The sequence below is a fragment of the Drosophila obscura genome, unplaced genomic scaffold (assembly GCF_018151105.1).
Source record: "Drosophila obscura isolate BZ-5 IFL unplaced genomic scaffold, ASM1815110v1 contig_200, whole genome shotgun sequence".
In the NCBI taxonomy this organism is placed as follows: Eukaryota; Metazoa; Arthropoda; class Insecta; order Diptera; family Drosophilidae; genus Drosophila; species Drosophila obscura.
The window spans coordinates 537,198-565,040 of record NW_024542791.1 but is presented as its reverse complement, the minus strand read 5'-3'; the positions used below and the strand labels follow the sequence as shown (position 1 = coordinate 565,040).

The 27,843-nt window shown below is 46.8% G+C and overlaps 6 protein-coding genes and 1 long non-coding RNA gene across 9 annotated transcripts; 2 read left to right on the top strand and 5 right to left on the bottom strand.

Annotated features, from left to right (window-relative positions):
• Window positions 1–491: 491 nt before the first annotated feature.
• On the top strand, window positions 492–5,100 carry LOC111073035 (formin-J). The gene is made up of 3 exons (XM_022365155.2): window positions 492–1,103; window positions 2,334–2,684; window positions 2,772–5,100. The coding sequence occupies exons 1-3, from the start codon at window positions 956–958 to the stop codon at window positions 4,508–4,510; spliced, it is 2,238 nt and encodes a 745-aa protein (XP_022220847.2). The 5' UTR covers window positions 492–955; the 3' UTR covers window positions 4,511–5,100.
• A 1,359-nt stretch (window positions 5,101–6,459) lies between these two features.
• Window positions 6,460–6,931, bottom strand: LOC111073068. Its single transcript, XR_002607661.2, has 2 exons — window positions 6,799–6,931; window positions 6,460–6,742 (listed from the first exon to the last, which is right to left on the bottom strand). It is a non-coding gene; the product is annotated as an uncharacterized LOC111073068 (long non-coding RNA).
• A 531-nt stretch (window positions 6,932–7,462) lies between these two features.
• LOC111073036 (carbohydrate sulfotransferase 11) lies at window positions 7,463–11,410 on the bottom strand. Of its 2 annotated transcripts, none has more exons than XM_022365156.2 (4): window positions 11,191–11,410; window positions 9,311–9,867; window positions 9,189–9,244; window positions 7,463–9,128 (listed from the first exon to the last, which is right to left on the bottom strand). In XM_022365156.2, the coding sequence occupies exons 2-4, from the start codon at window positions 9,802–9,804 to the stop codon at window positions 8,338–8,340; spliced, it is 1,341 nt and encodes a 446-aa protein (XP_022220848.2). In that variant the 5' UTR covers window positions 9,805–9,867; window positions 11,191–11,410; the 3' UTR covers window positions 7,463–8,337. The 2 variants fall into 2 exon arrangements, with proteins under 2 accessions (XP_022220848.2, XP_022220849.2); XM_022365157.2 differs by lacking the exon at window positions 11,191–11,410 and adding an exon at window positions 9,975–10,075.
• Window positions 11,411–14,363: 2,953 nt separating this feature from the next.
• Window positions 14,364–15,012, bottom strand: LOC111073095. The gene has a single exon (XM_041593984.1). It carries the CDS (start codon window positions 15,010–15,012, stop codon window positions 14,428–14,430), a length of 585 nt encoding a protein of 194 aa, XP_041449918.1. The 3' UTR covers window positions 14,364–14,427.
• Window positions 15,013–15,046: 34 nt separating this feature from the next.
• LOC111073094 (nuclear receptor coactivator 6) lies at window positions 15,047–24,887 on the bottom strand. Its single transcript, XM_022365227.2, has 6 exons — window positions 23,739–24,887; window positions 22,472–22,655; window positions 21,023–22,393; window positions 15,826–20,955; window positions 15,211–15,759; window positions 15,047–15,137 (listed from the first exon to the last, which is right to left on the bottom strand). The coding sequence occupies exons 1-6, from the start codon at window positions 23,751–23,753 to the stop codon at window positions 15,076–15,078; spliced, it is 7,311 nt and encodes a 2,436-aa protein (XP_022220919.2). The 5' UTR covers window positions 23,754–24,887; the 3' UTR covers window positions 15,047–15,075.
• Window positions 24,888–25,145: 258 nt separating this feature from the next.
• Window positions 25,146–25,860, top strand: LOC111073097 (cytochrome c oxidase subunit 6C-1). 2 transcript variants are annotated; one of them, XM_022365230.2, is made up of 3 exons: window positions 25,146–25,251; window positions 25,446–25,633; window positions 25,693–25,860. In XM_022365230.2, exons 2-3 carry the CDS (start codon window positions 25,455–25,457, stop codon window positions 25,754–25,756), a joined length of 243 nt encoding a protein of 80 aa, XP_022220922.1. In that variant the 5' UTR covers window positions 25,146–25,251; window positions 25,446–25,454; the 3' UTR covers window positions 25,757–25,860. The 2 variants fall into 2 exon arrangements, with proteins under 2 accessions (XP_022220922.1, XP_022220923.1); XM_022365231.2 differs by lacking the exon at window positions 25,146–25,251 and adding an exon at window positions 25,278–25,346.
• Window positions 25,861–25,915: 55 nt separating this feature from the next.
• LOC111073096 (acylphosphatase-2) lies at window positions 25,916–26,897 on the bottom strand. Its single transcript, XM_022365229.2, has 3 exons — window positions 26,581–26,897; window positions 26,238–26,364; window positions 25,916–26,164 (listed from the first exon to the last, which is right to left on the bottom strand). The coding sequence occupies exons 1-3, from the start codon at window positions 26,645–26,647 to the stop codon at window positions 26,050–26,052; spliced, it is 309 nt and encodes a 102-aa protein (XP_022220921.1). The 5' UTR covers window positions 26,648–26,897; the 3' UTR covers window positions 25,916–26,049.
• Between the last annotated feature and the right edge of the window lie 946 nt (window positions 26,898–27,843).

Here is a 27,843-nt window from a genome sequence, read left to right as displayed (position 1 = left end):
TCAGTCGGATGGATTCTCCGTTTCTGTCGCAGAGTGGCTCACGCGGCCAACAGCACCTCCTCCTCCTCCAGTCACCCATGGGGCCAGAGCGTCAAGAGCACCGCACCCCCGATGTGCCCGGTGCCAGAGCTCCCCCCCCCTCAGCAACCAGAATCACGTTCTAGTTTCAAATGTGCTGCAGCTCAAAACGATTTCAGATTGACGCTGATTACTCAACAGCGGCGGCAATGTGATCGCTTGCAGCAACAGGCAGCAGCAGCAGCAGCAGCACCCAAATGCAACATGTTCGTTGGGCCCCTCCCCATCCACCGCGCTCTAGCAATGCTGGGAAAATTTCACTTTTACCAGCAGCTCGAAAGCGGCAAAAGCTGTCGAACATGCTGCGACCTGTTTGAGAGGCAACCTGAGTCGCGTGTAGCGAATGCGTGCAGTCCCAACGACAGCAACGTGACCGAACCGCCATCGAAGCGGGCGACCGACAGCGGAGAAATGCTTTTACAAATTCAATTGCGCTTCAGAGTTCGTCCAAAGCGGTTGTGGGGCTCTCGCGATTTTCGGTTGAAAACCCACCTAGTAGCCAACTAGCAGTGAAAACGCCAGCGAGAACCGTTAAAACAGAGCATTCGGCCAAGTGCGCGATCCACGATAAGACATACACACGGCCCCGCCACAAAACCAAATAAATCACAAACAACAAAATCCCAGAACGAAAGCCAAGTGCATAGAAAGTTTTTGTTGTTCTCAAGTGGAACAAAAATAAATAGAAATAAAAATAAAAATAAAATAAAATACAATAAATTAAAGTGTTTAAATTTGTGAAAGATCTTTTTGATTAATTGGAATGCAAATATCAGTGGAACTGTCATTAAGCATTCACATCCCACATCCACCGGAACAATAACTAAGCAAAAGATAACTGAAAAGTGAGCCAAATATTATTATTTGAAACAACATTATGTCGATTGTGTGCACGCTGGAGCAAAAAGTGAACTTTTTCAAAGCGGCTGCAACGACCAAGAATCTGTTGATTCTGAAGGACAGCAACAATTTGGATACCCCCTACAAGCAGGATACCACACCGAACAGCCACAAGGAGTCGCAATGTAGGTGTTACCAACAAGCCAGCAAATTAAACAGAATAGGGAACAACCAATTACCAATTACAGACTAAACAGAAAAAGCACCAAAATTTGCAAATTTCTTATGAATAGTGAGCGAGCGATGGCAAGGGGTGGCGAAAGAGAGAGAGCGAAGGAAGAGTCAGCATGGATGGCCGTGCACGCTTAGTCATGTTGTTTTTGTGAATTTTGTCAAGGCAGAGGGCAGTAGCAGCAGCAGCAGCAGCAGCAGAGAAGACGGCAGCGACTGCAGTCGTTCCTCTGTTGCTTGCTCTTTGCTGCTGCTGCCGCGGCTGTTGGGGGTGGGGTGGGTGGGTCTGTCGTAGGGGTTGCCGGCAGCTGCGGCGTCGACGTTAAAGCGTCTGGCCGCTGACGTGACTGGCTGTGCAAGCGTCGCGTATGAGTGTGTGTGTGTGCTGGCGAGCACATTGAACTGTAAATGCCAATTCGATGGTCACGGTGAGGGTGAGACGATGCGACCGAGAGCACACACACACAAACACACAGCGACCAGAACCAACACCAATCTACGACGTGCGATTTCTTGTTTACGTTCCAACGCCGCCGCCGCCTTCTGGTGTCTGTGTGCCTTTGTTGCTGCGGCTCTCTCTCTCTCTCTCTCTAGCTGTCTGTCGTCTAATTCTCGCCGATTCTTGCATCATTCCCCCGTAATCATTGTGTAAATGCTTGTGCTAAAAACGAAAGCAAATTTCGAGTGGGTTCTCCCTCTCGGCCTCAAACTTTTTGTGGGTTGGCTGGCGGCAAGGGCAAGGACCATCAGACAAAGAAAAAGTCTGCGAGGGTGTGAGTGTGTGAGTGTGCTGTGTGCCGTTATTTGTGTCTGCACTGCCTCGATACCAACAGACCCAGGCAGAGATCGCATTAGACATTTTGGACCCAAATTGTGTAGAACTCTTGCCAATAAGAATTGCCACCGATAACGGTGCAGAGGAGATAACATTATAAAAGAAATGTCATAAATATGTGATAAGTGGCCTTGTATTACTGGCAGCAGCAGCAGCAGCAGATAGTCAATTGGAGCAAAGGTGTTTTGGTTTTTCCTCAAAGATCGAGGGATAAGAAAATAATTTGTTGGTTCAAAATTTGTAGCCTGTGTTTAGGCGTGAAAAAGGGGGTGCAAAATAATTATTAATACATAAATAACTTTCATTCATAAATGTTAATTAACAAAGTATTCTCTCTCCCACATTTCAGTTGCACGCACACAGCAACATAGCGCCCAACAGCAACACCATTTGCAACAGAAACTAGCACAGTTGCAACACTACAGTCAGCACAAGCTGAGTGGCAGCAGCGGCGACTACTCGTACAGTCCACACCAGCATCCCCTAGCTCTGGCAGCGGGTGGTGCCCACTTGACACCGCTGAGGGAGCCTGGAAAGCAGTACTACCAGGACGCAGCAATGCCCGAAGTGCTCAACGGCACGCCCACCAATAGCCACAACAAAGCCATCTCCAGCTCGATCTCCATGATGAACAACGTCCGTATGACGAATATCTCGCCAACGCTGTCCATGAACGGCAGCTCCAACGAGTCCACAAATTGTAAGTCCAACTAAAAGCAACACGCCCCAGCCACCCAGTTCCAATCTAACTAATCTCTTCTCTCTCTCTCTGTTTTACCTATTGCAGTGCATCCCCTGTCCATGTACGGAGGATCGATCAGTCCACAGTCCAATGACAGCGGCATGTCCGACAGTCTGGGCAAGTTCTCCCAGGGCAATGGCTACGGGGACAGCATGATGGGCAAGAACTCACAGAACGGCAATGGGCCACAATCGGCCATGACGGCCGCCCAGAAGGAGCTCTTCTCACAGCGCAAGCAGCGGGAATTTACGCCGGACAACAAGAAGGACGAGAGCTACTGGGACCGCAGGCGACGCAACAACGAGGCGGCCAAGCGGAGCCGGGAGAAGCGTCGCTACAACGATATGGTGCTCGAGCAGCGCGTCATCGAGCTGACCAAGGAGAACCATGTGCTGAAGGCCCAGCTGGATGCCATACGCGACAAGTTCAATATCTCCGGTGAGAATCTGGTGAGCGTGGAGAAGATCCTTGCCTCGCTGCCCACCAGCGAGCAAGTCCTGAGCAACACAAAGCGCGCTAAGATGAGCGGCGGCGGCGGCGGCTCCTCGTCGCCCACCTGTGACGATGACTCCTCACCCAGCGGACATTCACACAGCGGCTACAATGGACAAAGCGCTCCACTGACACCTCTCATCTACGGTCCCAATGGCACTGGACGACAGTCCTCTGTCGAGCCGCCCGTCAAGAGCGTCCATCATGTTCAGCATGCGCCTCCAGCGCCGCCGCAGCCCTCCCACCTGCAGACGCTGGTCGTGCCCCAACCCCAACACCAGCCCCAGCATCTCTACCAGCCACAGCAGCCGCAGCAGCAGCAGCATCAGCAGCAACAGCAGGAGCCCACACCCAGTGCCGGCACCAGCTCGCCGCCCGTCGACTCGCACAACCGCCCGCCCACCAACACAATGGCCAGCCTGCAGGTGCAGCTCCAGCAGGCACTCAATCGCAATGTGCGGCCCGAGGATCTGGACAGCCTACGCAAGGCGGTGGCCGTCGGAGCCCTCTATAATGCAGCGGCTGTGGGAGCACAGGGTCCTGCCCCACCCGGTGCATCGTTGTATGTGCCCTCACCGGGTCCATATGTGGGCGCCATCAACAAGGAGCATCTGGAAGCCGCCGCGTGGAGCCACAGCGTGGAGGGAGCCGTCAGCAGCAGCGCCGTGGATGCGGTCAGTAGCTCCTCCGTTGCCGTTTCAGCCGCAGCCAGCGTGCTGAACCTGTCGCGACGTGCCTGCTCTCCCAGCTACGAGCACATGCTCTCCTCCACCACATCCTCAACGTCCTCCCCCGCCTCTTCAGCCCTCTCGTCCGGCTCCTCGGGTGCCGGATCCGGCGACGACGAGCAGGAGCTCGAGCCGCATGTCCATGGCACCCATCTGGCACCACTGCAGCTGCAACGCAGCAGTCCGGCCCATGGCGGTGGCAACAGCGATGCCAACAACTGTCTGCCCCTCAAGCTGCGCCACAAATCTCACTTGGGCGACAAGGATGCGGCGGCCACCGCTCTGCTCTCCCTGCAACATATCAAGCAGGAGCCCAACTGCAGCCGAGCCTCGCCGCCGGCCTGGAACGATGGCGGCGACAACTCCAGCGACGAGCGCGACTCGGGCATCTCCATCGCCAGTGCCGAGTGGACGGCGCAATTCCAGCGCAAGCTCCTGACCCCCAAGGAGGGATCCACCGCCGTTGTGTCCACAGTCGAACGTGATCAAATGCTGAAGTCGCAGCTGGAGCGCCTCGAGTCGGAGGTGGCCAGCATCAAGAGCATGATGATACTGGCAGAGTAGGAGGCAAAGGGAGCAGTATCAGGAGCAGGAGAGGAGAAAGCAAGGCAGAGGAGAGAGAGCGAAGAGACAGAGACTCTGGTTGAATCAGAGTCGAGGTTAAGTTTGCGGAGAGCGTAGAGTAGAGCGGATACAAAGAGGAGATAGAGAGAGAGAGGTTCCATGGCGCCAGTTGTTCTCCTGACACACACAAACACACACAAACACACACACGACACACACATACCGAATCACACACAATTTTTGAGTACGATTAAATATATAGTACCTCCAGGATCTATAACCATGTAAGGAATGTTTAAACCTGAGTCCAGGCAGAGAGTGTTAACTATTAGCAGAGTTTATATCTATCGAGAGATGTTCGATGTTCACGAGTATCTCTATCCGCTATTTCGTGTCTCTATATATATCTGTTTCTGTATCTGTAACTCTAATTGTATCTGTGTTTTTGTCCTGTAATCGGTGTATCCACAACGTATCTATTTATGAATATGTATTGTATTGGTATGTTTTCTGTGCGTTAAAACTATATAGATCTCGTCTAAGTCGGAGCTAAACGAAGAATCCCTAAGATCAATATAACTTACTAAAAATTTCTGATTTAAAGGTAATTTGGTGACCAGCGCGCAAGTCGGGGTCACCAAAAAAAAAAAAGCACGTTTATTGTGTCCCTAAAAAAGTTTCCTTATGCACAGATTGACAAAACGATGGAAAGATATAATGTTACTAAGTATTTGCTATTTTTGTACATATTACACAATTACTATATATCTGATATATATATAAATATGCTATTTTCCTACGATATCGTGTACATAATTTTAGTTGCAAGCTAAGCTTATTTTATATTTTATTTGTATTGTGTAGTGAAGCAAAAAAACATATACATTAAACATTAAGAGAGAAGAAAAGCGTTAAGCACATTCAAAACTTGAGAGATGCAAGAAATCTGAAGAAAATCCGTAATACTATATAATCGTACTACTATATTCGGCAATAAATAATTTTAAAAATGTCTCCCCTACCTAAATGATTGTCGTTCTCAATTTATTTATTTATTTGTTTGCTGTCGCTTTGGTGTGGCACAGCGCTCTAATTAAATCTTAGCAAAAGTTTAAGAAGCTCTGAAAACAAAAAGCGAAACTTAAATAACAAACAAAGGGAATGAAATGCACATACAAAAATCGAAATCGAAATCCTAATACTACCTATAAATATTGTAAATTGTATGTAGTTGTTGTTGGCCAAATGCTCGGCCGATTCAATATGTGTATTAATGTTGTAGTAGTAGCCAGTAGCCCATGTGAGGGCGGAGCATTCACCTTTACAGTGGTATTAACTCTACAAATTACTATATATTGATCCATATGATAATGCTATTGCCAATTACATTACACAAAGTGAATGAATTTGTATGAAACACACAGAAGAAAGTACATATGATTATTGCTATTACTATTGCTATTACTGTCCATACGCAGCGCTAACTATTTGACACTAAATCGATATAATGTGAATCTATACCAGATAAATATATACATATACATATAACTCGTTTGTGTTGATCAATGAAAATAAAACTACATAATAATGATGAAAGAAAACCATACTCGTGTTTTTTAAATGGAGGTGGAAATGAATGCAGTGTACTGCGGGTATAAGTTATTTAAGGCAGCGGTCGGCAGGCATTTCTAGGCTTCAACAATAAAAGAAAATATAATTTTTATATTGGCTAAGGGTAGGGCCCTCACAGCTGCTTTAAAGGTTGCTCCACCAGTTTCAGAACGGATCTTAATAGACCTCTGCGAGTCCTAAGTCGGATTAATATTCCATACAAAATACCAATAACTAATAGTTGATAGATAAATTTCACATGAACTACTATATTTTTGTACTACATTTGGCTCAAAATAATATTGCTTATTTCAACAAAGATATTCTGTTAATTTGCATTGATACTCGTACATACATAACTGCTTTAATTTTGGTTTAGTTTGAGCTGCATCTAATCGTACTTTTGTCTAATTGAGTGCTGGCACAAAAAACCTTTTACCAACGCGTTGAAAAAAGCCAAGGCGTAAGCCAGCGCGCAATGTGGCATTTACTTTAATTCTCTCCTGTGTGCTCAACGGCTCGTTTCTGCCTTCTTCGATTTCAGTTATGAGTCGATCATAGGTAGTTGGCTGCCTTTGGCTCTGGATTAGCTGACAGACCCACAGTCCAAGCTGCTTTGTGCTGTTTGTAAGCAAAGTTAATAAAATGTTTGCCAATATATGATGACTGGCACTCACCTGGTGCTCATAGTTGAGTTTGAATTATTTAATTTATATAACTGGAAATTGGGATTCGACACTATTCAGTTTGGAAATAAAATTAGGCTGGAACAGAGCCTTCTTTGATTTTAAAAGAAAATGTTTTATTTTACTGCTTTAGTATTTATCTGTCCTTCGAATAAAAGAGAAAAAAAAAACAATTCCCTTGTTGAGTGGTAAAGAGATTATATTTATTCTTAATAGATTTGTTGTTTGTATTTGTATAACGAAAAAAATGTATTGATAATTTAAATTTATTCATAATAATATCGTGTGTATGTCACTAATTTGGTTTTTGGTTTCTTTTATCATTCATTATTTGAAATACAATAAAGGTATAATAATTAAATATTTTCTCTGTCTCTCTTTTTATAATAAATCCTTAAACATCACATGAAAAGTTTTTTCTTGTTGGTTTCTCTTTTTTCCATTCTCCTTTTTTTGTTTATCAGTTTCAATACTCGTTCGTCCTTTCTAACCCCCCCTGTCTTTGGTATAATTTTCATTTAAAGATTTTCCAAGAATTTCTTTGGATTGTTTCGTAATTAGCCTAGGAAAAATGTATCTAGTCCACAAAAGTTATAGACTTAGATCAAGACCTGTTTATAAATTTCATTTTAATATATATATATATACGAGTATAGGTATATACTATATATATGTATAATAGCTTATGCATAGTAAGTACCATATGTTGTGGTTGTTGAGGGTTTTTGTGGGTGGGGTGGGAGAGGGGAATTCGGTTGTAAATATATGTAAATACAGAATTTGTTTTTGTTTTCTTCCTTTGGTTTAAGACGATTTCTCACTTTGTGGTTTGTATATAACTCTCCCAGTCATGCCTTTGAAGAATAGCGTTCGCGATATTGGTATAGAGGTCTGTATATATCGTTTAACTATATAGTATATATATATATATATCATATTTTTTGTTCATTGGTTGAAAGTGCAACTGTAAATTGTAGGTACTTAAACAACTAGCTACAACACAACACAGGCCACACCACTCCACGCCACGCCACGATCCATCTCGTCCATCGATCTCGTGTGGGAGTTGTAAAATTGTTTGTTCATTTTTCGTTCTTAAGGGTTTAAGGGATTCGTGTACGAATTTTGTTGGCAAAATCCATCAAAATGCATTATATTTTCATTCTAACTAAGTTTCATACTCCTTTCTACAATACATTCATTTTTGTTTTTGTTTTTGTTTTTTCTTTGGCATTATCTAAGAGAGGTCAAGAGTTTTTGTTTTGTTTTGTTTTGTGTGTTTTGTTTTTGTTTGTTTGGTGTTTGTTTTTTTTTGCGTTTTTGGAAAACGTTGATTTTGGCCTTAAACTTTGGTAGATTTGTTAGCTTTCGGTTGGGTTCTGTTTGTTTGTTGTGTGGTTTGTTTCTTGTTTGTTGTTTCGTGTCAAGTGTTTCGTATTCTCGTGTGTAAAAAGGTACATGATAAGATTGTTTGACGACGCATCGCAATGTGGTAGTGGGGGCAGGGAGATCCTACTGAGCTTCTGTAATCTACGCCGCCGCTGATCCCTGGGTGGAGCCAGATGCCACTGCAACTGCCGGCACAGTCGTTGTGGTCGTGGACACAACAGCAGCGGCTGCTGCTGCTGGGCCGGTTGTGCTCTGCTCCAGACTCCAGGGATGCACCATGTCGTAGTACTTGCGGTAGTCGTAGTCGAAAAGCTCAAAATCAATGCGATATATCTTGAGCAATTGGTCCAACGTTGAGCGATCGATATCGGCAAAGTAGCGCTCGACCACGGCCTCCGATTTGATGCCGCTGCGCGCCTGATTGCCGATCCTGCGCTGCTTGCGCTGCGGCAGCTTACCCAGGCCCAGGAGCAGCGTCTCCAGGCCCGCCTGCCGTATAATAAACTCCGAGTCGCGCTGGAACGTCTCCGTCTTGCCAATGATGGTAAAGTTGACGCTGCACGGCGTACAGAAGCTGTAGACTGGCGCCCAGTGCTCGTCGAAGCGCTTGCGCGCCCGATGTTCGGCAATGAGGAAGCGCACAAACTCCTCGAAGGTGGGTCCACACCGCGGCCAGGGTCCGCCCTGACTGTGGTTTCGATAGCGATGGACAATCTTGGTGCCCAATGCCTTGTAGAAGGTGTTCCGATTGCCCTCCAACTTGTTCCGGTACGCGCTCAGTATCCGCTCGAACGGATCGCGCACAAACAGAAAGGACAGCGCACTGGGCAGCAGTTCCATCAGCTCGGCCAGCTCGGGTCGGGGGAAACGCTTCCGCGCCAGCTCCAGCGGCTGAGTCTCTGTACGCTGCAGATACTTCACATCGTAGCCGGCTGGACAAAAAAAAACATTAAATATTATTCTCATGACAGTCGTTCCCTAGTGATAATCACCTAATACATTGAAGTAATACATCCACGTACTGCTGGCCGCCTTGAAGACATTGCACCTAAAAATGAGCACAAGATTTAGAAGGCATTTCCAGGCAGGCCAAGTGGCATGTTTCAACACAAACCAGACGAGATTGTTGTGGCCCGGCGACACAAAGAACTCCCAGGGATTCGGTGGGTACTTTTCCTGCAGCTTGTAGCGCTTACAGACGGCGGCCAGGTGTTCGCGCCTCCGCTGCAGCTCACGTTCCGTGCTGCTGTGCAGCTCCTCGGAGTAATCGTAGACGGGATTCAGTGTGCTGGCCGGCGGCGGTGGAGCTACAGCGGCGGTGGCCGAGGTGCCAGTGCTGGCATTGGACCCAGTGGTGCCCTGTGCCGCCTGCTGCTGCTGCGCCAGCAGTCGTTGGCGCTGCATCTGCTGGCGCTTGAGCTTGAGCTGCTGTTTGGAGGGCTCCGCGGCATCCGCCTCCAGCTCGGCGGCCGTGGCACGCTCCCGGTGTTCGTAGGCATTGAGGGATTCGCGGAAGAGGAAGGCAAAGTAGCAGACGCCCACCAGGACACAGGCACCTATCTTCAGATAGGTCTGCAGGCGTCTCCCATAGCGCAGGCGAATGATCATTGTAAGAATCCAGAACGCCGCCCTGTCGCGCCCACTACATGTTCCACAAGATACTTCGGATGTCTGTGGGGGGTGGAATCGAGATGGAAAATAGTTAGGGTAATATTTTGGGAATATTAAGGTAATAAAATTGGGGGTTGCCAGCACATGCGACCCTTTTTTCCAAAAACCTTTCAGTCTGTTTCTGTAGCGATCTTGTGTGTTGTTGATTGAGATCAACAGATGAATATGTTATACAATATAGGTCTATGTATACTATACTGTGTATGTATGTATATGTAACTCGTAAATATAGTTCCAGTAGTTTTAAAGCTATCTAAAATATGGCACATTCCTTCGATTTTTTCTGCCTATGTATTTATAGTATTTTGAAATTTCCTTAGCAGTCGCTAAAAAATAAAGTACTGGGGGTAGATAGTCAAGATGATCCAGCACAGCTTTACCAACTGCAGTACGACCTGTACTGTACCTCATCGAATAAAATATTTAAGGAATCTTAAACTGGTCCATTCTATTTGAAATTTCCAGTTGTAAAATTCAGAATTAAGTCTAAACTCGAGAATGTTGGGGCATTCCTTGGAGGCATGCGGCCTAGAAAATCACTCTGTCACCTCCTTCGACTCATTGTGGGGTGGCTAACGAGTAGCCCCTGTTGCTGTCTTTATGTCTTATATGGAGCAGCTGCTCTGGAAACGATGTGCGTGCCAGGGTATCAAAAGCTTCAGGTCGGTCCCCAAGCAACCTTTCTTTTTCTGTTCTTCATTTCCCTTCCACTTCCCCTTCTTGTTCCTTTTTGGCGCTTTCACCAGGCGACACTTGTTGGTGTGTACACACCAAAATACATACATACATATATATGTACGCACACACAAACGTACTTGAAACTACGTCATACCCCAAACACAGACGGCGCCCCCACGCCACACATGGACATGGACATGGTCGTGAACGTGGAGAGAGAGAGAGAAGAGAGAGAGTACTGGGCAGCAACACTCCAAAAGTAGGACGTCATCCTTAAACGTCAACATTTACTTTTCTTTTTGTACTGTTTTTCTTTTTTTAGTTAGTTTGTTTGTTGTTTTTTTTAGCTGTTTTCCCTTACGTTTTTATAGCTTTTTAGTGCTTTTGTTGCTGGTTTTCCTTCTTTTTATGGTGTCATTTGTTGGCAGGACTGGGATTTGGATGGTGGGATAACTGGACACGAGAGCCTTAAAGTATTCATAACACCTCAGAGACCACTTGAGAGCAATTATAACTGTGGCACAATGACAGTCCATGGTCCATGGTCCATAGTCGACACATATGTCCAGATATATGTACATATTTTTGCAGCTCAAGAATTGCATACACTCGCACTATTCAGGATATATCCTTTGGTTTACTTACTCTGAAGAGCGGCAGGCGTTTTAGTTTTTCTTTTATTTTTGGTGGCTCCCTGTGTATACAGCACTGAATGCCTATCCTTTGACTGCCTGCTCTGCCCTGCCTCCTTGGGGTTCCCCTCTCTCCAGCACCTGGTCGGCGCTGTTACGTGTTGCGTTTTCCTGGGTCTCTTCTGCCTGCTCCGCTTTGCCGTGCTGCTCACTGCGGCCCTCGCTCTCAACTGCCAGCCCCGTGGCAGGCCGCAGCTGCTGTTCATCCTTTTGGTCCCGTGAAGCCGACAATCTATGCTGTGCGCCGACGCCGTGAGAAAGGACGGAGACAGTTTTTTTTTTTTGGACAACAAAGTTGTTGAGAGATTGCCGCTAGGCCGCAAAATTTGCAGCAGCTTTAAGTTGGTCTTCTTAAGAATTTAACTCAGATTATTTATATTGGGGGCGTGATCTTTTGTAGGGCTTTTTGTGACGTGAAAGATTTTATCAATGTTCAGCGTGTTTTATCGGTCACAAAGCGAACATTTAAATATAATAATTGTACTCGTGATTTTTTAACCATTAATCCGAGTAACAATCATTTCGATTCATAGCCCTATTGATGGATGCAGAAACTTCGAGAAGTAAAGAAAACTTAAGAAGTCCTTATGACGGAGTATTTAAAAGAACGTGCAATTGCCTCTAAGAAAAGAAGAACTAGCAAAAAAAATCCTTTATATGTGGAACTGCACTTATCCAATTAAAATGTGTGCATTATGTTATAAATTTTGAAAATTAAACATTTAAAATTATTTACAGCTTTATTTATTTTTTATTTTATTTATTTATTTAATTGTAATGCAAAAAATCCTTCCGAACTCTAGCTAAAAAATATGTCCCATAATTTGCCAATGCAAATTGTTAGATCCCAGAAAAAGAGTGATTGGTTTTTTTTTTATTTTCTGTGTATATTAAATCTTTGTATTTTTTCTTTTTCTATAAATATTTTACTTTAAAGTACAAACAAATTAATAATAAACTTCTAATACTACGGTTTTAAGACACTTTCGTTTTTGTTGTTGTTGTTGTTCATCTTGTGGTTGTTTTATACCTTTTGCATTTGCTTTTAAATATATATATATTTATTTTATTTGTTTATGTGTTTGTGTGTGAGTGTACTGGTATATAAATTATTTTATACGTTTTATACAACTTTTCCATTAACATTTTGTTTGCTGCTGTGCTTAGCGGGGCTTATTGCAGTTTTGGGGGGAGGGGCTGTTTTCAGAAAAATATCTAAATAATGTTCACTAAATACGCGTCTTCAGGTTCCCTTCCTTTGCTTTTATTACGGAGCTCGGGATGGTTCTGGGGGATTAGGACTTTTGGGGGCCTGTGGCTGGTATGCAGTATTGAATTCTCCTTCTATATATGTGTGTGTGTGTGTGTTTATCGGTACTATATGTGTATCTATGCAAGTAATGCTAAGGATTGGGCTTTTCATACGCTTATTTTTTTGTTTCGTTTTTGCCTTGCTTTAAATTAAAACATGTACAAAGTATCAAAAGAACTATTTTATATAGCAATCATACATACAATATATATATATATATATATATATATATATATAGATAATAATAATATTGAACAGTATATATACGCGTGTGAAGAAATATATATATATATAATGTTGTGGTTTTTTGTTTATCTTTTTTTCTAGCGCTTTTTGCATTTGCTTCATTTACTTTACTCTCTGGATTTTAGTTTCTTTTTCCCCTATTTGTTCAAATAACATTTAGCAAAAATAGAGCCTGCCTTATATACAATAAAACTTTATATTTTTTGTGTGGTTTTTTTTTGCTATTCACGATTTCCCTTTTCTTGTGTGTGTGTGTGTGAGTGTTGTGTGGTTTATGCAAAATATATAACATTATATACGGTGTGTTTTCTGTATATTATATATATATATGTTCTTTCACTTATTGCAAAACGACAAATACTTGATTTTCATTTTGCTTTTCCGCTATTTTTTCTGGATCATGTTCATGTTTTTTTTTTGTGTTTTTTTCTTGATATTTTTTTTTGTCTGTTTTTTGTGTGTTTTTCATTTTTGTGGTGCTTGGCCTTTTTACATTTTTGACTAACTTATTGCATAGGTTTTTGCATTTCCATGTGCATATATTGGGGGATTGGTTGGTTGGTAAAGAAATATCGTAATTATTACTGTCCTTAGTCGCTAGAGCATTTAAAACTAAAAAACAAATTTTTTTGAAACAACGCAAGCTTACAGAAACTATAAATGTATACGGCTATATCTGATCTGTATTCTGCAACTGCATCTCTCTCTCTCTCTATATGCACTGTATGCATATTACTCGTAAGTTAAATGTTAGAAAAATATAAAACCTAATGCAAAAACATCTGCTCTACCACCCAGACTGGGCGGCTGTAGCAGTGCGTAAATGTAAGGACAACCTAAAAACTAGAAATGTGTTCATGTTGCATCAAGAAAAAATAAAATAAAATATATATACAAACGTATTCGGTTAATTGGAAATCAAACTATGCATAGGATGGGTGGGTGGATGGTTGTGTGAAGAGTAGATGAAGCTTCTGGTCTGCCCAACTACTTTGCCTAAGTGTTATATGTTACGACGTCTTGTTGAGTTAAATGTGAAGTTTTGGAGCTCTCTCTCTCTCTCTCTCTTTACGTCGTGTGTAAGTATGTATGTGTAAAAGTATATTCAACTAATTTGTTCAAAAATTTCCTCTTCGGAGCTATACATAAATTGCCTGTTTTCACGTTGACTAGCAAATCATTTCATTTCCAATGGGTGGTTCGTGATTCTTGGGGGGAGGAGGATTGGTAAATAGTGCTAGATAATGAGAATATCAATATAAGAGATGGTTAAGCTCGGCGGCTAGAAGTAGTTGATTGATCGTGGGAGGGGGGAAAACACAACTAAAGCACAAAACATTAAACGTTAGGCTCGGGCTCGGGCTCTTGCATCTTTTTTCTATCCGTTATAACTGCGAGTGTGTTTGGGGTTTGTGTGTGTGTGTTTGTGTGTGATGTTGCTCGCTATGAGATGCAACATTATTGCAACTTGTGGCTACCACTAACTATACAAAAAAACTATATATTCTTCAACGGAAATTACGACTATAAATTACAAACGAAAGCGTTCAGTATCAGTGCGTGTGTGTGTGTGGTGTGTGATATATACAGGTAGCATTGGATTTGACGGATTTGTGGCACAGTGGCGGCCCACTATGCCAGTTGGGGCGAGCTGCTGCTTACAGATCGCTGCTCATCGGCCGTAGTTTCGCTGACAAACTCCTGGAAACTCAGGCCCAGATCGTTATTGAGTTGCACAATATTGAGAACATCGCTGGCATCGCGCCATTGTTGATGCTGATGCTTTGAGGCTATGCCGCTACCGCTACTGTTGCCATTGCCCCCACCACCGCCGACGCCGCCGCTGTCATCATCCTCCTCACTGAGTATGTTGTTCAGACACAGATTAAACTCATCGTAGTCGACAAAATTGCCACAATCGAGGGCCGTGGCACTGTCGAGCTCCGGCATCAGCAAACTGACCGCATCGTTATCCACATCCACATCCATATCGACCTCCACATCCGCGGCACTGCTGCTGCTGTGGTAGGACAGTAAGTGATCAGCCTCTTCCATGTAGCCACCGCCACCGCCGCCGCCGCCGGCTGCTCTCGCTAGATGATCATACTCGGCCTCATCATCATCATCATCAACACCAACATCGTCTTGCGCCTGGGCTAAAGGGAAGCTGCTGATGTCAAGCTGCTCATCGGCGGCTCCCAGCACGAACAGCTCCATCAGATCGTCATCTTGTGCATCGCTCGGATGGTTCAAGCCTTTAGCCAAGGCGCAAAACTCTGGTCACTTGTAGTCACGCGATGCTCTTCTCCGGCGTCCCTCGGTCAGCATGGACTCGCCAATGACTACACAAAACACAGGAGAGGAAGTGGGGATTTAGTGCTTGGCTCTATGTGCGGACTATCGATGGACACTCACCTGCACTGCGTGTCTTTCGTCTGGCCTCGGCCACGCTCTCCACATTGGCAGCATTGGCATTGTTGGCATTTCCCACTCCCGCCTTCAACGGTGTGCCCTTCGGTTCGGCTGCGGCAGCGGCTGCAGCAGCAGCAGCTGCGGCGTTGCTGCGACTATAAATTATCTTGTTGGCAGCAGCACTGGCCCTCACGCTTCGCCGCGTGCCGATCTTTTCGTCCGTGGGCGAGCTGGCAGAACCGACATTGTTTGGGGTCCCACCGCTGCCGGCTGCTGCTGCTGTGGCGCCTCGCGTCGCATGTACCACATTTGTGTTGCTGTTGTTTTGGGTGTTGCTGCTGCTGCTGCTGCTGGTGGCAAGTACAGCTCCACCAGGCGATGCTGCTGTTGCTGCTGCTCCTGCCACTGATATGGGCACACTGGGGCTGTTGGAATTGCTGCTGCCGCTGGAATTGTGATTGCTGCTGGCAGCGGCACCTGCCGCCTGAGCCTTACCACTCCGTGGAGTGCCTAGCGGGGGCGTGCCACTAAACGAGCTGTTGCTAGCGGGTTCTGTGGGTGGGGAGGAGATTTTGTTGTATGATTCTGCTTGCTGTGAATAATTAAAGGAGTACTTACTGTGCGGCTGCTGCTGCTGTTGTTGTTGTTGTTGTTGCTGCTGCTGCTGGGCATTGCGTCGCGTCACGTGCTTCTCTACGGCTGCTGCCGCCGCTGCTGCTGCTGCTACAGCTGCCGCAGCATCTGCCTCCACTTGCGCCTTGGAGTTGCGCACCTTGCCGGCCACCTCAATCAGCGGCTCATCCGAGTCGGATGATTCGATTTCAATCTTTTTGGGCAGTGCTGCTGCTGTGGCTCCCGTGCTTTGATCAACCGCCATCTCGGTCGCATTTGTGGGGGGAACAGCCACGCTTCCGCCAAGGCTCACACGAGCACGCTTGCTGCTGTTTTCGGTCACATCGGCGGCATCATTGCTGCTGCCACACTCCGATTCCTGCCGTCGTCGCTTGCTATTGTTGTTGTTGTTATTGTTATTGTGAACTGGCGTAGGCGTGAGGACACGCGGACTGGCATTGGAGGAGGATCGCGATATATTCTTTGCCGTGGCAGGCACTGGTGCAGGTGCAGGTGTGGTTGCGGTATTGCCAGCTGCTGCCTCGGGACTGGTCTTTTGGGCAGCATCCAACGGACTCTCCAGGCGACTGCTGGCCCGTGTCCTTATCCGCGGCGTCTCGCCGTCCGTCTGTGCTGGTATCTCTATCGAAATGGGCTGCAGAGAAGCAGCTCCACCCGCTGCATTGACCTCAGCGTGTGCGTTAGTCTTCTCAGATATCTTCTCCTCCAGCTTGGGCTCCACTTTCAACTCCAACTTCAGTTCTGCCGCCAACTTGGGCACTTGATCGACTTTTATTAGGCCCGACTTTGGGGCTCCAGCTGCCTCCTTTTTAATGGACAACAGTGGCGGCATCTCCTCCAGCTTCACCTTCGCCTTGGCCTCAGCTGTAGCCGCTGGTGTCGTCTTGCTGTCTGTGAGTTTCTTGATGAGATCATCGTGTTCGAGTATACTGTGCTCTCCATTCAACTTGACGTTGCTTGTTGCTGATGTTGCGACTGCCACTCCTGATGCTGCTGCTGCCGTCACTTTTGGCTCCAAACCGCTCAGATGATAGCCACCGCCCGCACTGGCACACTCACTCGCCTCCTTCACCACATTGGAGACAATGTTCTCGAGGTCATCGGGAAAGTCGCCCTCCATTTTGGCCAATGCTTTCTCAATTTCATCGTCAGCCTGCTGCATCTGTTGCTGTGTTAGAGAGACACCGCCGGAACACGGTGCTACGGGTGTCACTGTGGTGGCGACCATCGCGGCAGCCGTCGTAACTACTGTGGCTGTGCTTGTCATAGAGCTGCTGCTCGTTAGCTGCTGCTGCTGTTGCTGTTGTGTGGCAGCAGCAACAATGGTGGCTGTGGCTGCCTTGCTGATTTGTATCGGACTGCTGGAGGAGAGCTGGTGTGGACTCTTCTCGGACAGTGCGTCCATAGACTCAATGCCGCTATCCTCGCCACCGCCATTGTTGCCGTGTCCGGGCGTTCCACTGCCATTGCTGGCCGGCGAGCTGCGCAGAGTGCTGGGCAGTGCAGCCGGCGATGAGGTAGAGGTAGAGCTGGTAATGATCGTCGCCGAGGATACCGATGAGCAGGATGAGGATGAGGTTGATGTGGAGAGGGAGCTGCTGTTATTCACTGATGCTGGTGCTTGCTGCTGCTGCTGCTGTTGCTGCTGACTGACAGCCGCCACCACCACATTGTTGACCGCAGTCAGAGGCATTGCCGTTGCCGTAGTTGCCACTGGCAACTTTCTATCACAGATCAGCTGGTTTGTCGTTTGTGTAGTTGTGGTCGTCATGGTCGTCAGATTGCTTGTGGCGGATGGCGGTATGGTTGGTATGCTCGGAGCCTCTGCTGTTGTTGTCACCACCTGTGGAGCTGCTGTGACCTTGGTGATCTCGACACGTTTCAGTGTCGTTGCACTGGGCAACATGGTTACGGCCGCCGCCAGTTGTCGTTGCTGCTGCTGCTGTTGTTGTTGCTGCTGCTGCTGTTGTTGCTGTTGCTGCTGCTGTTGCTTCTGCAGCTGCAGCTGTTGCACGGCTGTGATGTATGGCGGCGGCTTATGGTTTTTTGTCATCGGCTTTCCACCCACAATGGGCGTGATGGTAGCCGCAGTCTTGATCTGATTCTTCATGGTCAGCAGTCGGTTGTTATTGTTGTTGTTAATGTTGATGACGCCACTGCTTGCAATATTATTATTGTTGTTGTTGTTGTTGCTGTTGCTGCTATTGATGGCACTCAAAGTGATGCTGCTGGGCAACGATGTGGCTATCTTGCTCAGCTGCTGCTGCTGTAGCGTTGTGGATGTCGTCGGTGTTGTTCCCGTATTCGTGGAGCCCACAATCAACTGGCCATCACCACTGCCAACTCCATGCACCTGTGCTTGGGCTTGAGCCTGCGCTTGGGCCTGTGCCTGAGCCTTGTGCGCAGCCTCAACGATGGCACTGATGGTCAAACCATTCTTTCCCGCCACAATTGTGGTGGTCTTGGTGGCACCCGTCGGCAGATGCTGTTGCATGCCAGCTGTCGACTGTGTGGTTTTCTGTATGAGTATGGGCAGCCCATTCACATGTGGCGGAGGCGTCAGCTTTGCCGTCTTGTTATCCGCCAAACCATCCAGAAGAAGTTGCTGTTGCTGTTGCGGCAGCTGCTCGCTGTAGCTTCGCTTCAGTTGACGCTCATCGGTGATGTTGTTCAGCTCCTGTCCCTGTCCGTGTCCCAGTACCAGTGGCGTTTGCAGCTTCTTGCGATCCTTGCGCGTATTCTTAACTACAACATGATTCTTTCCACGCAAACGAATCTGCAGTGGTGGCACACGTGGTTCATTGAGACCTTGTACAGATTGTTGCTGTTGTTGCTGCTGTTGAAAGTTGGTGTACACTGGATGATGTTGGGCTTGTGGATGTTGCTGTTGCTGAAGATGTCCCTGGGGCAGTGGCTGCTGCTGCTGATGTTGTTGCTGAGGCTGGGGTTGTTGTTGTGGTAGCGGCTGCGGATGTTGCTGCGGATGTTGCTGCTGCTGTGGCTGCTGCTGCGGCTGCTGCGTTGGCAATGTCAGCAGCTGTGTCTGCATTGGCAGTGCTTGTTGTTGCATATGATTGTTGCTTACAACTGTCTGCTGATGATTGACAATTATCTGTCCATCGTAGCCCATGCCCGGCTCCACTTTGTCAATCTTCAATCGCAGCTTAAGCTTCTCCTCCGCCGCCTTTGTCTTGGCATTTCCCTTGGCCCGTTCTCTCTTGGGTTTCGGCGTCGCTGTCGTATCCTTGGCTTTGCGCTCCTTCACACCCTGCTGCAGCTTGCCCCGTAATAGATTCGGTTTTGCTTTCTTACTGGACGCTGCCGCTGCCGCTGCGACCCCACTGGCAGCCGCCGATTGGGGCGAGTTCAGTCCACCAATTAGTGGAGAACTGTTGCTGGATCGTGGCGAGCTTTCGCCACCCAAATTGCTGTGATTCGCCTTGACAGCTGCCGGGCCCGCGCCCTTTCTGCCCCGATTTGAGGCGCCAGACTTATTGGATGCCAGGGAGTCCCGGGAACGCTCCTGATCACTGCTGCCAGTGCCCGCCAGCGGCATTTGCTGCGCCGAGTTGGAGTCCTCCTCGGAGAAGATATTGTTCGGCAGTAGCATATCGTTGGCGGGATTGAAGCTGAAGTTGTTCAAGCCACTGGACATGCTGCTGCGGAATGGCAATTGGGCCGTTTCCTGCTCAGCCTCTGTATCGCTGTCATCGCTGGCCATTGGCTCCATGTCGCCAGTGTGTGGATTGATGATGAACTGTTTCTGTGGCGGTCTTTGCTGCTGTTGCTGGTGCTGCTGTTGTTGCACTTGCAACTGTTGTTGCTGTTGTTGTTGTTGTTGTTGCTGCTGCTGTTGTTGTTGCTGGCGTTGAGCCATCAGCAGCTGTTGCTGCTGTTGTTGCTGCTGCTGTTGCAGTTGCATTTGCCGCTGGACTTGCTGCTGGTGCTGCCGCTGTTGTTGCTGCAACTGTGGCATCTGTTGCTGCTGCCTTTGCTGCTGTTGCTGCATCATCATCTGTTGCTGTAGTTGCTGCTGTTGCTGATAGGGCATGCCGCCAATTATTTGCTGATGCTGCTGCTGTTGGGTATGCATTACAACTTGCTGCTGCTGCGGTTGCTGCTGTTCCTCTTGCAACGTGCTCAATGCATCTCCCACATCCATTACCGCCGACAGATTCTCCTCAATTAAATCCAAATCCAGATCCTTTGCATCTTGCAGCAAGGATTCGAGCTCATTTTTATCTTCGAGACTAAGCGTCGAGTCAAGATCACAGTTGAGAGTTGGCAGTAAAGCGTCCAAGTCGTTTGTGGTTAAGGCATCCAGCACAGAGAGCGACATCAATGGATCCACCTGTGGGCCCTGCTGCGTGCCCTGTGACCCAGCTGCTGGCTGTGTCTGTGTCTGCAGTTGCAGTTGCTGTTGTTGCTGCTGCTGTTGCGTTGGCAATGGAGGCGGTGGCAGCTGATGTTGTTGTTGTTGTTGCTGTTGTTGTTGCTGTTGTTGTTGCTGCTGCGGTTGCTGCTGCTGCTGTCCTGGCAGATGAACCTGTTGCTGCTGCTGCTGGAGATTGTATTGCATCTGATAGCGCGTAAACTCCTGGAAACTGCTCTTGGTCACCGAGTCCATTGGCTTGTTGAGTGCCGGCCAGCGTGAATTGGCCGCCGCCTGATTGTAGTCCGGCGGTGGCGCTGCAGGTACATGATGTGCATTTTGTTGCATATGTGTCCCCGCCAGCTCATTCGAAGCCGTAACGGGAACGGGGCCAGGTGCAGGAGCCACTGGCGACACCATCTGTGATGGCTGATGATTGGCCATCAGCGGACTGTGCATCGAATGGTGACTGGAGGCGGGTGAGTGCGCTGGGCCAAGGGGCGAGGCCCCACTCATGAATTGCTGCTGCTGCTGCTGTTGCTGCTGCGCCTGTGCCTGGGGCGAGGCTTGCGGTTGCATAGGCATACTCATGAGACGCTGATGTGCCTGTTGCTGCTGCTGTTGCTGCGGATGTGGCGGCGGAGGCGCCAGTGGCATTCCACCAGGTCGTATTTGCTGCTGCTGCCTCATCTGCTGCTGTTGTTGTTGTGGCATGGGACTCATGCCCATGTTGTTGAAGCAATCTATAGGTAGGAGGAATATTCCATTTGTAAGTATATTTCTTCGGCTGTTGTTTCAATCAGGACTTACCAGGTGCAGGCTGAAACTGCTGCTGTTGTTGCTGCTGCTGAGGTGAGGTCTGCATGAATCGCGGCTGCATGCCCTGTAGCTGCTGCTGTGGCTGCAAGCGTGGAAATTGTTGCTGCCGCAATGCGTGCAATTGTGCAATTCCCTGTGGTGACATTTGATGCGGAAAGCGATGTTGGGGTATAGGCTGCTGAGGATACAAATGATTGCCATTGTTGCCACTGGGACTGAGCATAGCTTGCTGCTGCTGCTGTTGTTGTTGTTGCTGTTGCATGCTCCGCATAACCACTGGCGGGCAGGGCACAGTTGCCGACTGTTGTGGTGTTGTGGGAGATGAAGGTATCACCGGACTGAGGACATCGTTCATCATAAAATCGCTGGGCGTTGCCGGGCCAGAGGAACGCATCGGCGAGTTCATCATCTGCGCACCACTGGGACTCATATTGATCATTGGCGACTGCAGTGGCGATTTCATTTGATTTGGATTCGACATGGCATTGCCGTCGTTCTGCAACAGATTCACCAGCAGCGGCGACGATATGGCAATGTTGTTGCTGCCTGTCGACGTTGCCGATGGAGGCGGCGGATGCGGGTGCGGATGTGGGAGTGGACTGGAGGCAGATGCGTTTGCGACTGCGATTGCAGGCTGCTTGGCACTCGCACTCACCCCCGCTATGGCTATGGGAGAGCTGTTGGTAGCTGTCGCTGTAGTCGCTCCCAGACCCGGGTATGGCGGAGGCGGTGGTTGAATGAATTGAGATTTGTTGACCGACCCCTGCCCCGGCCCAGGCCCCAGTCCCGTTCCTGGCGGCGTTGTGGGTTGAAGTTCTCCATTCTGTGGCGGATTCTTCAACACCTTTAGCGTCACATTTGGCGGAGGCGGCGGCGGTCCCAGTCCACTGACGGTCGATGTCTCCCTACCCTGCAGGACACGAGCCTGTCGCATGCTCTCGAAGGGATAATCCCTTGGCACATTGGGCGTGCCCGATGGCGAGGGCAGCAGCAGTGGCACTTTACCCTCCATGGGACACACCGTGTTGGGGGACTTGAAGACGGGCGGTGTGGATGGCGGCAGCTGGTGCTGCTGCTGTTGTTGCTGCTGCTGCTGCTGTTGCATCTTCTGCTGTGGCAGCCCCGGGCGCCGCTGCTGTTGATTTGAGATTGCATCGTTTGAAACATTTTGCGGTAATTGTACGATCCGCTGCTGCTGCTGCTGTTGCTGCTGCTGCAAGAAGGCTGACGCCGCCTTGCTGGTGCTGGGACCATCGAAATTCGGGGCCGACAAATGCGTCGCCAAACCTTTGTTGGAAGACGTGCCAGCCGCCTCAATTGTACCACCTCCTCCTCCTGCTCCTACCACATCATTAACATTATCTATGGGAAGAGAGACCATATGGTGTTAGGATTAAATGGATCATCTCAAATATAATGTGCCCTGCTGGTCGCACGTACCTTTTGTTATTTTAATATCTTGTCCACCAACTTTCAAAGTTATCACAGAATCGCCTTCAGGTTGCACGGACAGAATGCCGAGGGCACGCAGAGCGGTATTGCCCTCGGCTGCCAGTTGACGTAGCCGCTGCGCTGCATCCCACGGGAGAGACACCGATATCCGCACAGATGACGGTTCGAGCTGCTGCAATTTGTTCATAAAATACATTTAATAAATTCACACGGTTTTAATACATTTTAATTAACAAATTAACAGGCTGATTTGGTTTGTTGAATATACATATTGATACATCGATATAAACAGAGACAACTATCAAATGCTACAACTATCGTATGATGATGCAGCCCTGGCTTCGCACAATGCACACAAACACACGCACAGACACAGAGAGAGAGCACATTTAGCTGGTCTCAGAAAATAATTAAAAATTAATACCAACAAGAAAGTGAATTATTTATTTAAACATTTCTGTTCGGTGGGCTGGTTTGTCCACAAGAAAGGGCAATTAAACGTTTTGACGTTTCTGTTTTGTGCTGCTGCTTCGTAGCTAGTGCTGTGTGAGGTGTGGGAGCGAGACGGCTATACGAGACTCATTGGAAATTCCAACAACAATTTATTCAACAGGAATAATCTATGGATTTGAACGGAACTATGGTATGGCTAAAAAAAAAATACAGGCTACCAAACTCTGCGCTAATCTGCAACTTGATGGATTTTCAATGGGAGCCAACTGCCACAGACCCTCTGGGGCAGGGTGGGGGGTTTGCCACAGGTTGCATTTTCACATGCGTGCGTGCGAAGGAGCGCGTTTTCTTTTGTCGTCTCTGGTTATCGATACCCCGTCGTCGCCATTTTTCTTCTCTTGGTCTCTTGGAAGGGTGTGTGCGTGTGTGTTAGTGTGTGCAAGAGGGGAAAGGTAACCAAAATACTTGCTAGAAGTAAGGCAGGGGGCCAGAGTGGGTGGCTGTGGGTCGTGCCTCGATAAACTCAAAAAAAAAAAAAAAAGTGAAGCACACACAAACACACACACACACACGACGAACGCATGACGTTCAAATGAGTTTCTGCTGCTGTTCAATGGGAAATGCGTGGGTGACGCAAGTGTTCAATGAATGACCCTTTGCCCAACCCCCCCCTCCAGAAAATCGGCGCACAAACAGTGCAATAATCACAGATCAGCTGTTCGGAAAAAAGTGAGTGAAGGAAAAGCTTCTCGCCGACGACGATGCCGCCGCACATCCGTCGGCCTACACACCCTACACTCACCTGTTTAAGTGGCATATCATCACACGACAATCGCACGCGTCGTAGATTTAATTGGTAGAATGCTGCTCAAATATCGCATTTAGCACAAACAGTCGTCGTATCGAATAGGTGTCGAAGTCGAAGAACGCGAACGGCAAGAGTAGAACACAAAACACATATCCCCGCCCGAACTGAAATTTATTATTTGCAGCAAATGCAAATTCATGTAGCGTCGTCCTTTGCATTTAAACAATTGCATTTTTGCATTATTAATTGGTAATCCTCCGTTGTTTGTGCTCCGGTACCGATACGCGGTACCAAAATGTATTGTCTTTGCTGAACCAGAGATTGCTGTTGGTGGACTGGACGACTCCTGGCCGCAAGATAACCCTAACCAGCGTGCAGCAGCGGCGGTGATAATTGGGACGACGACGTTGCATGTGTCGCCTTTTTGGTTGCCACAAAACTCACGCGCTCTCTCTCGCTCTCCTCTCACGTTACACACTTGCTCGCGGTGGCCACTATTTGTTGTTAGGTTTCACTGGACTGGATCCGCTCATCTCCAGATAATGATTCTTTTAGTTACTTTATTTAACCTTTGCAACTTTGTTTTTGGTCATTTTTTTTCCACTGCCTGCTACTTTTTAATAGTAGCCTCAACACACACACACTTTCGCACACACACACACATACACTGAAAACGTGCGGGGCGCGGGCAGGGCTCCGTTGGTGTTGGTTTGCTTTTGCTGCTGCTGCCGATTCCGATTTTCCTGCGTCACTTTAATAACTTTTTTCGTGTAGAAATCGCACAGCTCGTTGTTTACAATATAGTTGATGGCATTCACAGCAAATTGATTCAATTTATTGTGCTTTCACTGTCTTTCATGGCATGCATTGAAACTAATAATATTGCTTTTCAGTGGCGCCTGAAATTTTTTCTTGTTACAACGATTGCGTTTGGTAGCAAATTTGTAGCATAATTTCACACGAAGCGCGAGCGAATGGACACTTGGTAACCGCACACGGATGTAATTGAATATATGTAGTTGCTTTTCAGCTTATTGCAATTGCTGTAGCAATGTGTTTTTCTTGTTTATTTTGTAAAAAAATCTTCGTAATTATAGAAATTCCACGAACAATAACAACCGCCATTTGCATTCGCCTTCTGTGGTAGCCATTTTTATTTTCCAGCCGGAGATGCCAATCGGCTGGTTTCGAAAATACACTAAATATGCCCACAGGGAAGCGTTTTTATGGATAACATATGATGGTTGACCAGCACTGCCAAATAATAATTCAAACTACGGAATTTCAAGTATCATTTTTAGTCTACGTTTGATGCATTTAATAAATTACAAGTTTCCATATTATTTTTAAATAAATAGTCAATGGTATTGTAAACTAGATTTAATTGTGTGCGTTTTCCTGCACTGACTTCTTCTGACCGAAAATGGTATATTCCGGTATATTTCTGAGAGTATTTTGATCAATAATTCCGTGGTCACACTGTATTCAGACTAAATTTTCTGCAAATGTGAGTAAAATTTTTAATTTTTAGGTAAACACGAATTTGGGTGTCCTATCCGATCTACAATTTAATATTAATTCTCATTATATAGCTATCAATTGGTGGGCATAATGCTGCTAGTTGTTCATGCACTGTGCAAATGGCACTGCAAAAATTACGTAACTGCTGACCAATACAAATAATTTTTCTTTTCCTTATAGCCAGCCAAGATGACCAACGCTCCAGCAACCTCCGCGGCCAGCGCCGCCGGCCCAGTCCTGCGTGGCCTTCACAACGCCACCATCAAGCGCAATCTGGCCGTGTCCCTTGGCCTGACTGCCATCATAACCGTCGCCTACAAGGTGCTCATCAACGACCCCAAGAAGGCCGCCTACGCCGAGTTCTACCAGTGAGTATCACAATCGTATATTTGTTTTGGGGACATTCACCAATCCTTTGCAATTGCAGGAAGTACGACGCCAAGAAATCCTTCGAGCGCATGAAGGCCGCCGGCCGTTTCCAGTCCTGCTAAGCGACCCTACGCCCCTATGTAGGTGTACGCATATAGTATAAGTAGACGATGTGTTACGTTACGCTTCTGTATTGAAAACTAAATAGATTTCAACTCCGTATGTGCATCGTGCTGTTTTACTATCGCCCGCTGTCCAAAGCCAAAGTTGATGTCGCATCTGGGACTTAAAGCGTTTTTATTAATTATTTACTCGTATTTACAAACTTATCAAAATAGTGCACAGAACAAACACAAAAAACTACACGCCACACCGCACCATATGCCGATGTGATGATGCCGTAGCTGTAACACATCTAAAATCTAATGGCAAAATCCTTGTAGTCCAGTCGGTTGAGATTGCTCTGATTCCGCAGATCGCAGCGTTGGATCTCGCAGCCCGGCGATCCCTCCGTAGACAACCAGGTGATCCTATTATGAAGTACAGCAATGGAATTAATTCTACTTGTAAATCCGTAATGATCCAAATGCTTGGGCTACATACATCTTGTCCACCTCATCTTTGGGGCCCTGCATCTTGCCGACAATTGTGCCCTGCTTGCTGTTTTTCACCCATCCAGTGATGCCTGCCTTGGTGCAGCGATCGCGTGTATCTTTCGTTAGATTCAGACCTGGCGATAATACAGATTTCCCAAATTAATCTATTCAGTCTAGTAAAAGTGCCGTGGGGCGTGAAACAAAGCCAAGGACAGCCGCAGTGGCAGGCAGAGCCCCAAGTAACAAGCTACTTTGGGTTTATTTTTAGCTGGTGGTACCATTGCCCGTTGCATTTGCAGCTGCAGCCTTGAGCTTTGCCCCTGCTCCGATACGATCCTGCCTGGCCACACCTTGCACGTGTCCATACACCTCAAAGTCCAGCGTCACCAGCTGACGTATATCCGGAATAACGCCCATTTCGAGTGCGATCGAAGCTTTAACAACTGCTGCCCACTTTTCGATTATATAAATCTAGAATACTTTTTTTGGGATTATGAATGGGTTCCAGCTATCCCTTTTCTTCACACAAATTTAAATTCCAAACTATTTAAAAACTGAAGGCCCTTAATATTTGATCGACTTTAAAATTGTCATAAAAAATATATATATACTATATATGTATATAGTGCTAGACTCGTGCTATATTTTATCCGCCGCGTTCGCGATGTTGATTTTCAGCAAACCGTCGCAAATTTCAAACTAAAATGCCAAGTTGCTGCAAATTGGCGCTCTGCTAGCATACTCGTATCAATTGCTTTCTATTTTGCGTTTTCGATTTGTATTTGCGTATTTATTTTAGCTGCCGATTGTCTGTTTCTTTTTGTTCTTGCTATTATTTTTAAGCAAAGACAATAGACACACGCGAGGAGATCTCTTAGGAAGGCGCCCCACGGACAGCTGGGCTGGTTCGGCTGATACCTGCAATGCGATGCGCTACACACAAACTGCAAGTGGGTTGCTGTAATTACATACCTAAATTTTATAGAACTAGCATTATAAGGGTGCCAGAGTTGGGTAATTATTAGGACAGAAACAAAGGAAACTCAGGTACAGGGTCTGCATTTCAGGATTAAGATAGCAAGATCTTCTCGCTCCAGGGGTTCCTAGGTGGGATCAAAAGGCCATTAAGTCAAAAATTATGCCATGTGTCTCTATCTTTATGTTCTTATCACTTTTAGTGTGAATTTTAGGTGATATTTAGCTATTATTCGATGAATATTAATTATTTTTTATATCAGCAAATGTAATATTTGAATAAAAAAAAATATATTTATCAAAGTCAGCCCTAAAATGTATAATACTTTTTATCTATAGGTACAAAACCGTACATTTAAATATACATCCAGATAGATCGATCCGCAGTTGTTTCGTCCTCATTAGCATGTGCGCTGTCAGAACTCAGATGTGCCCTACAGGCAGACATTATCATACATATGTATATATGGTACCTATGTATGCTTGAATATATTTTAGAAAAATGCCACCATTAAGGTATTTATCCGATTTGTTGCTCAATTTATCAACGATTTCGTTTGTTTGCTTGCCTCAAGTGAACGTTTTTGACCCAGAACAATGTATTAGTTCTAGGTTCTAGAAGCGCCTTTCCTTTCCGT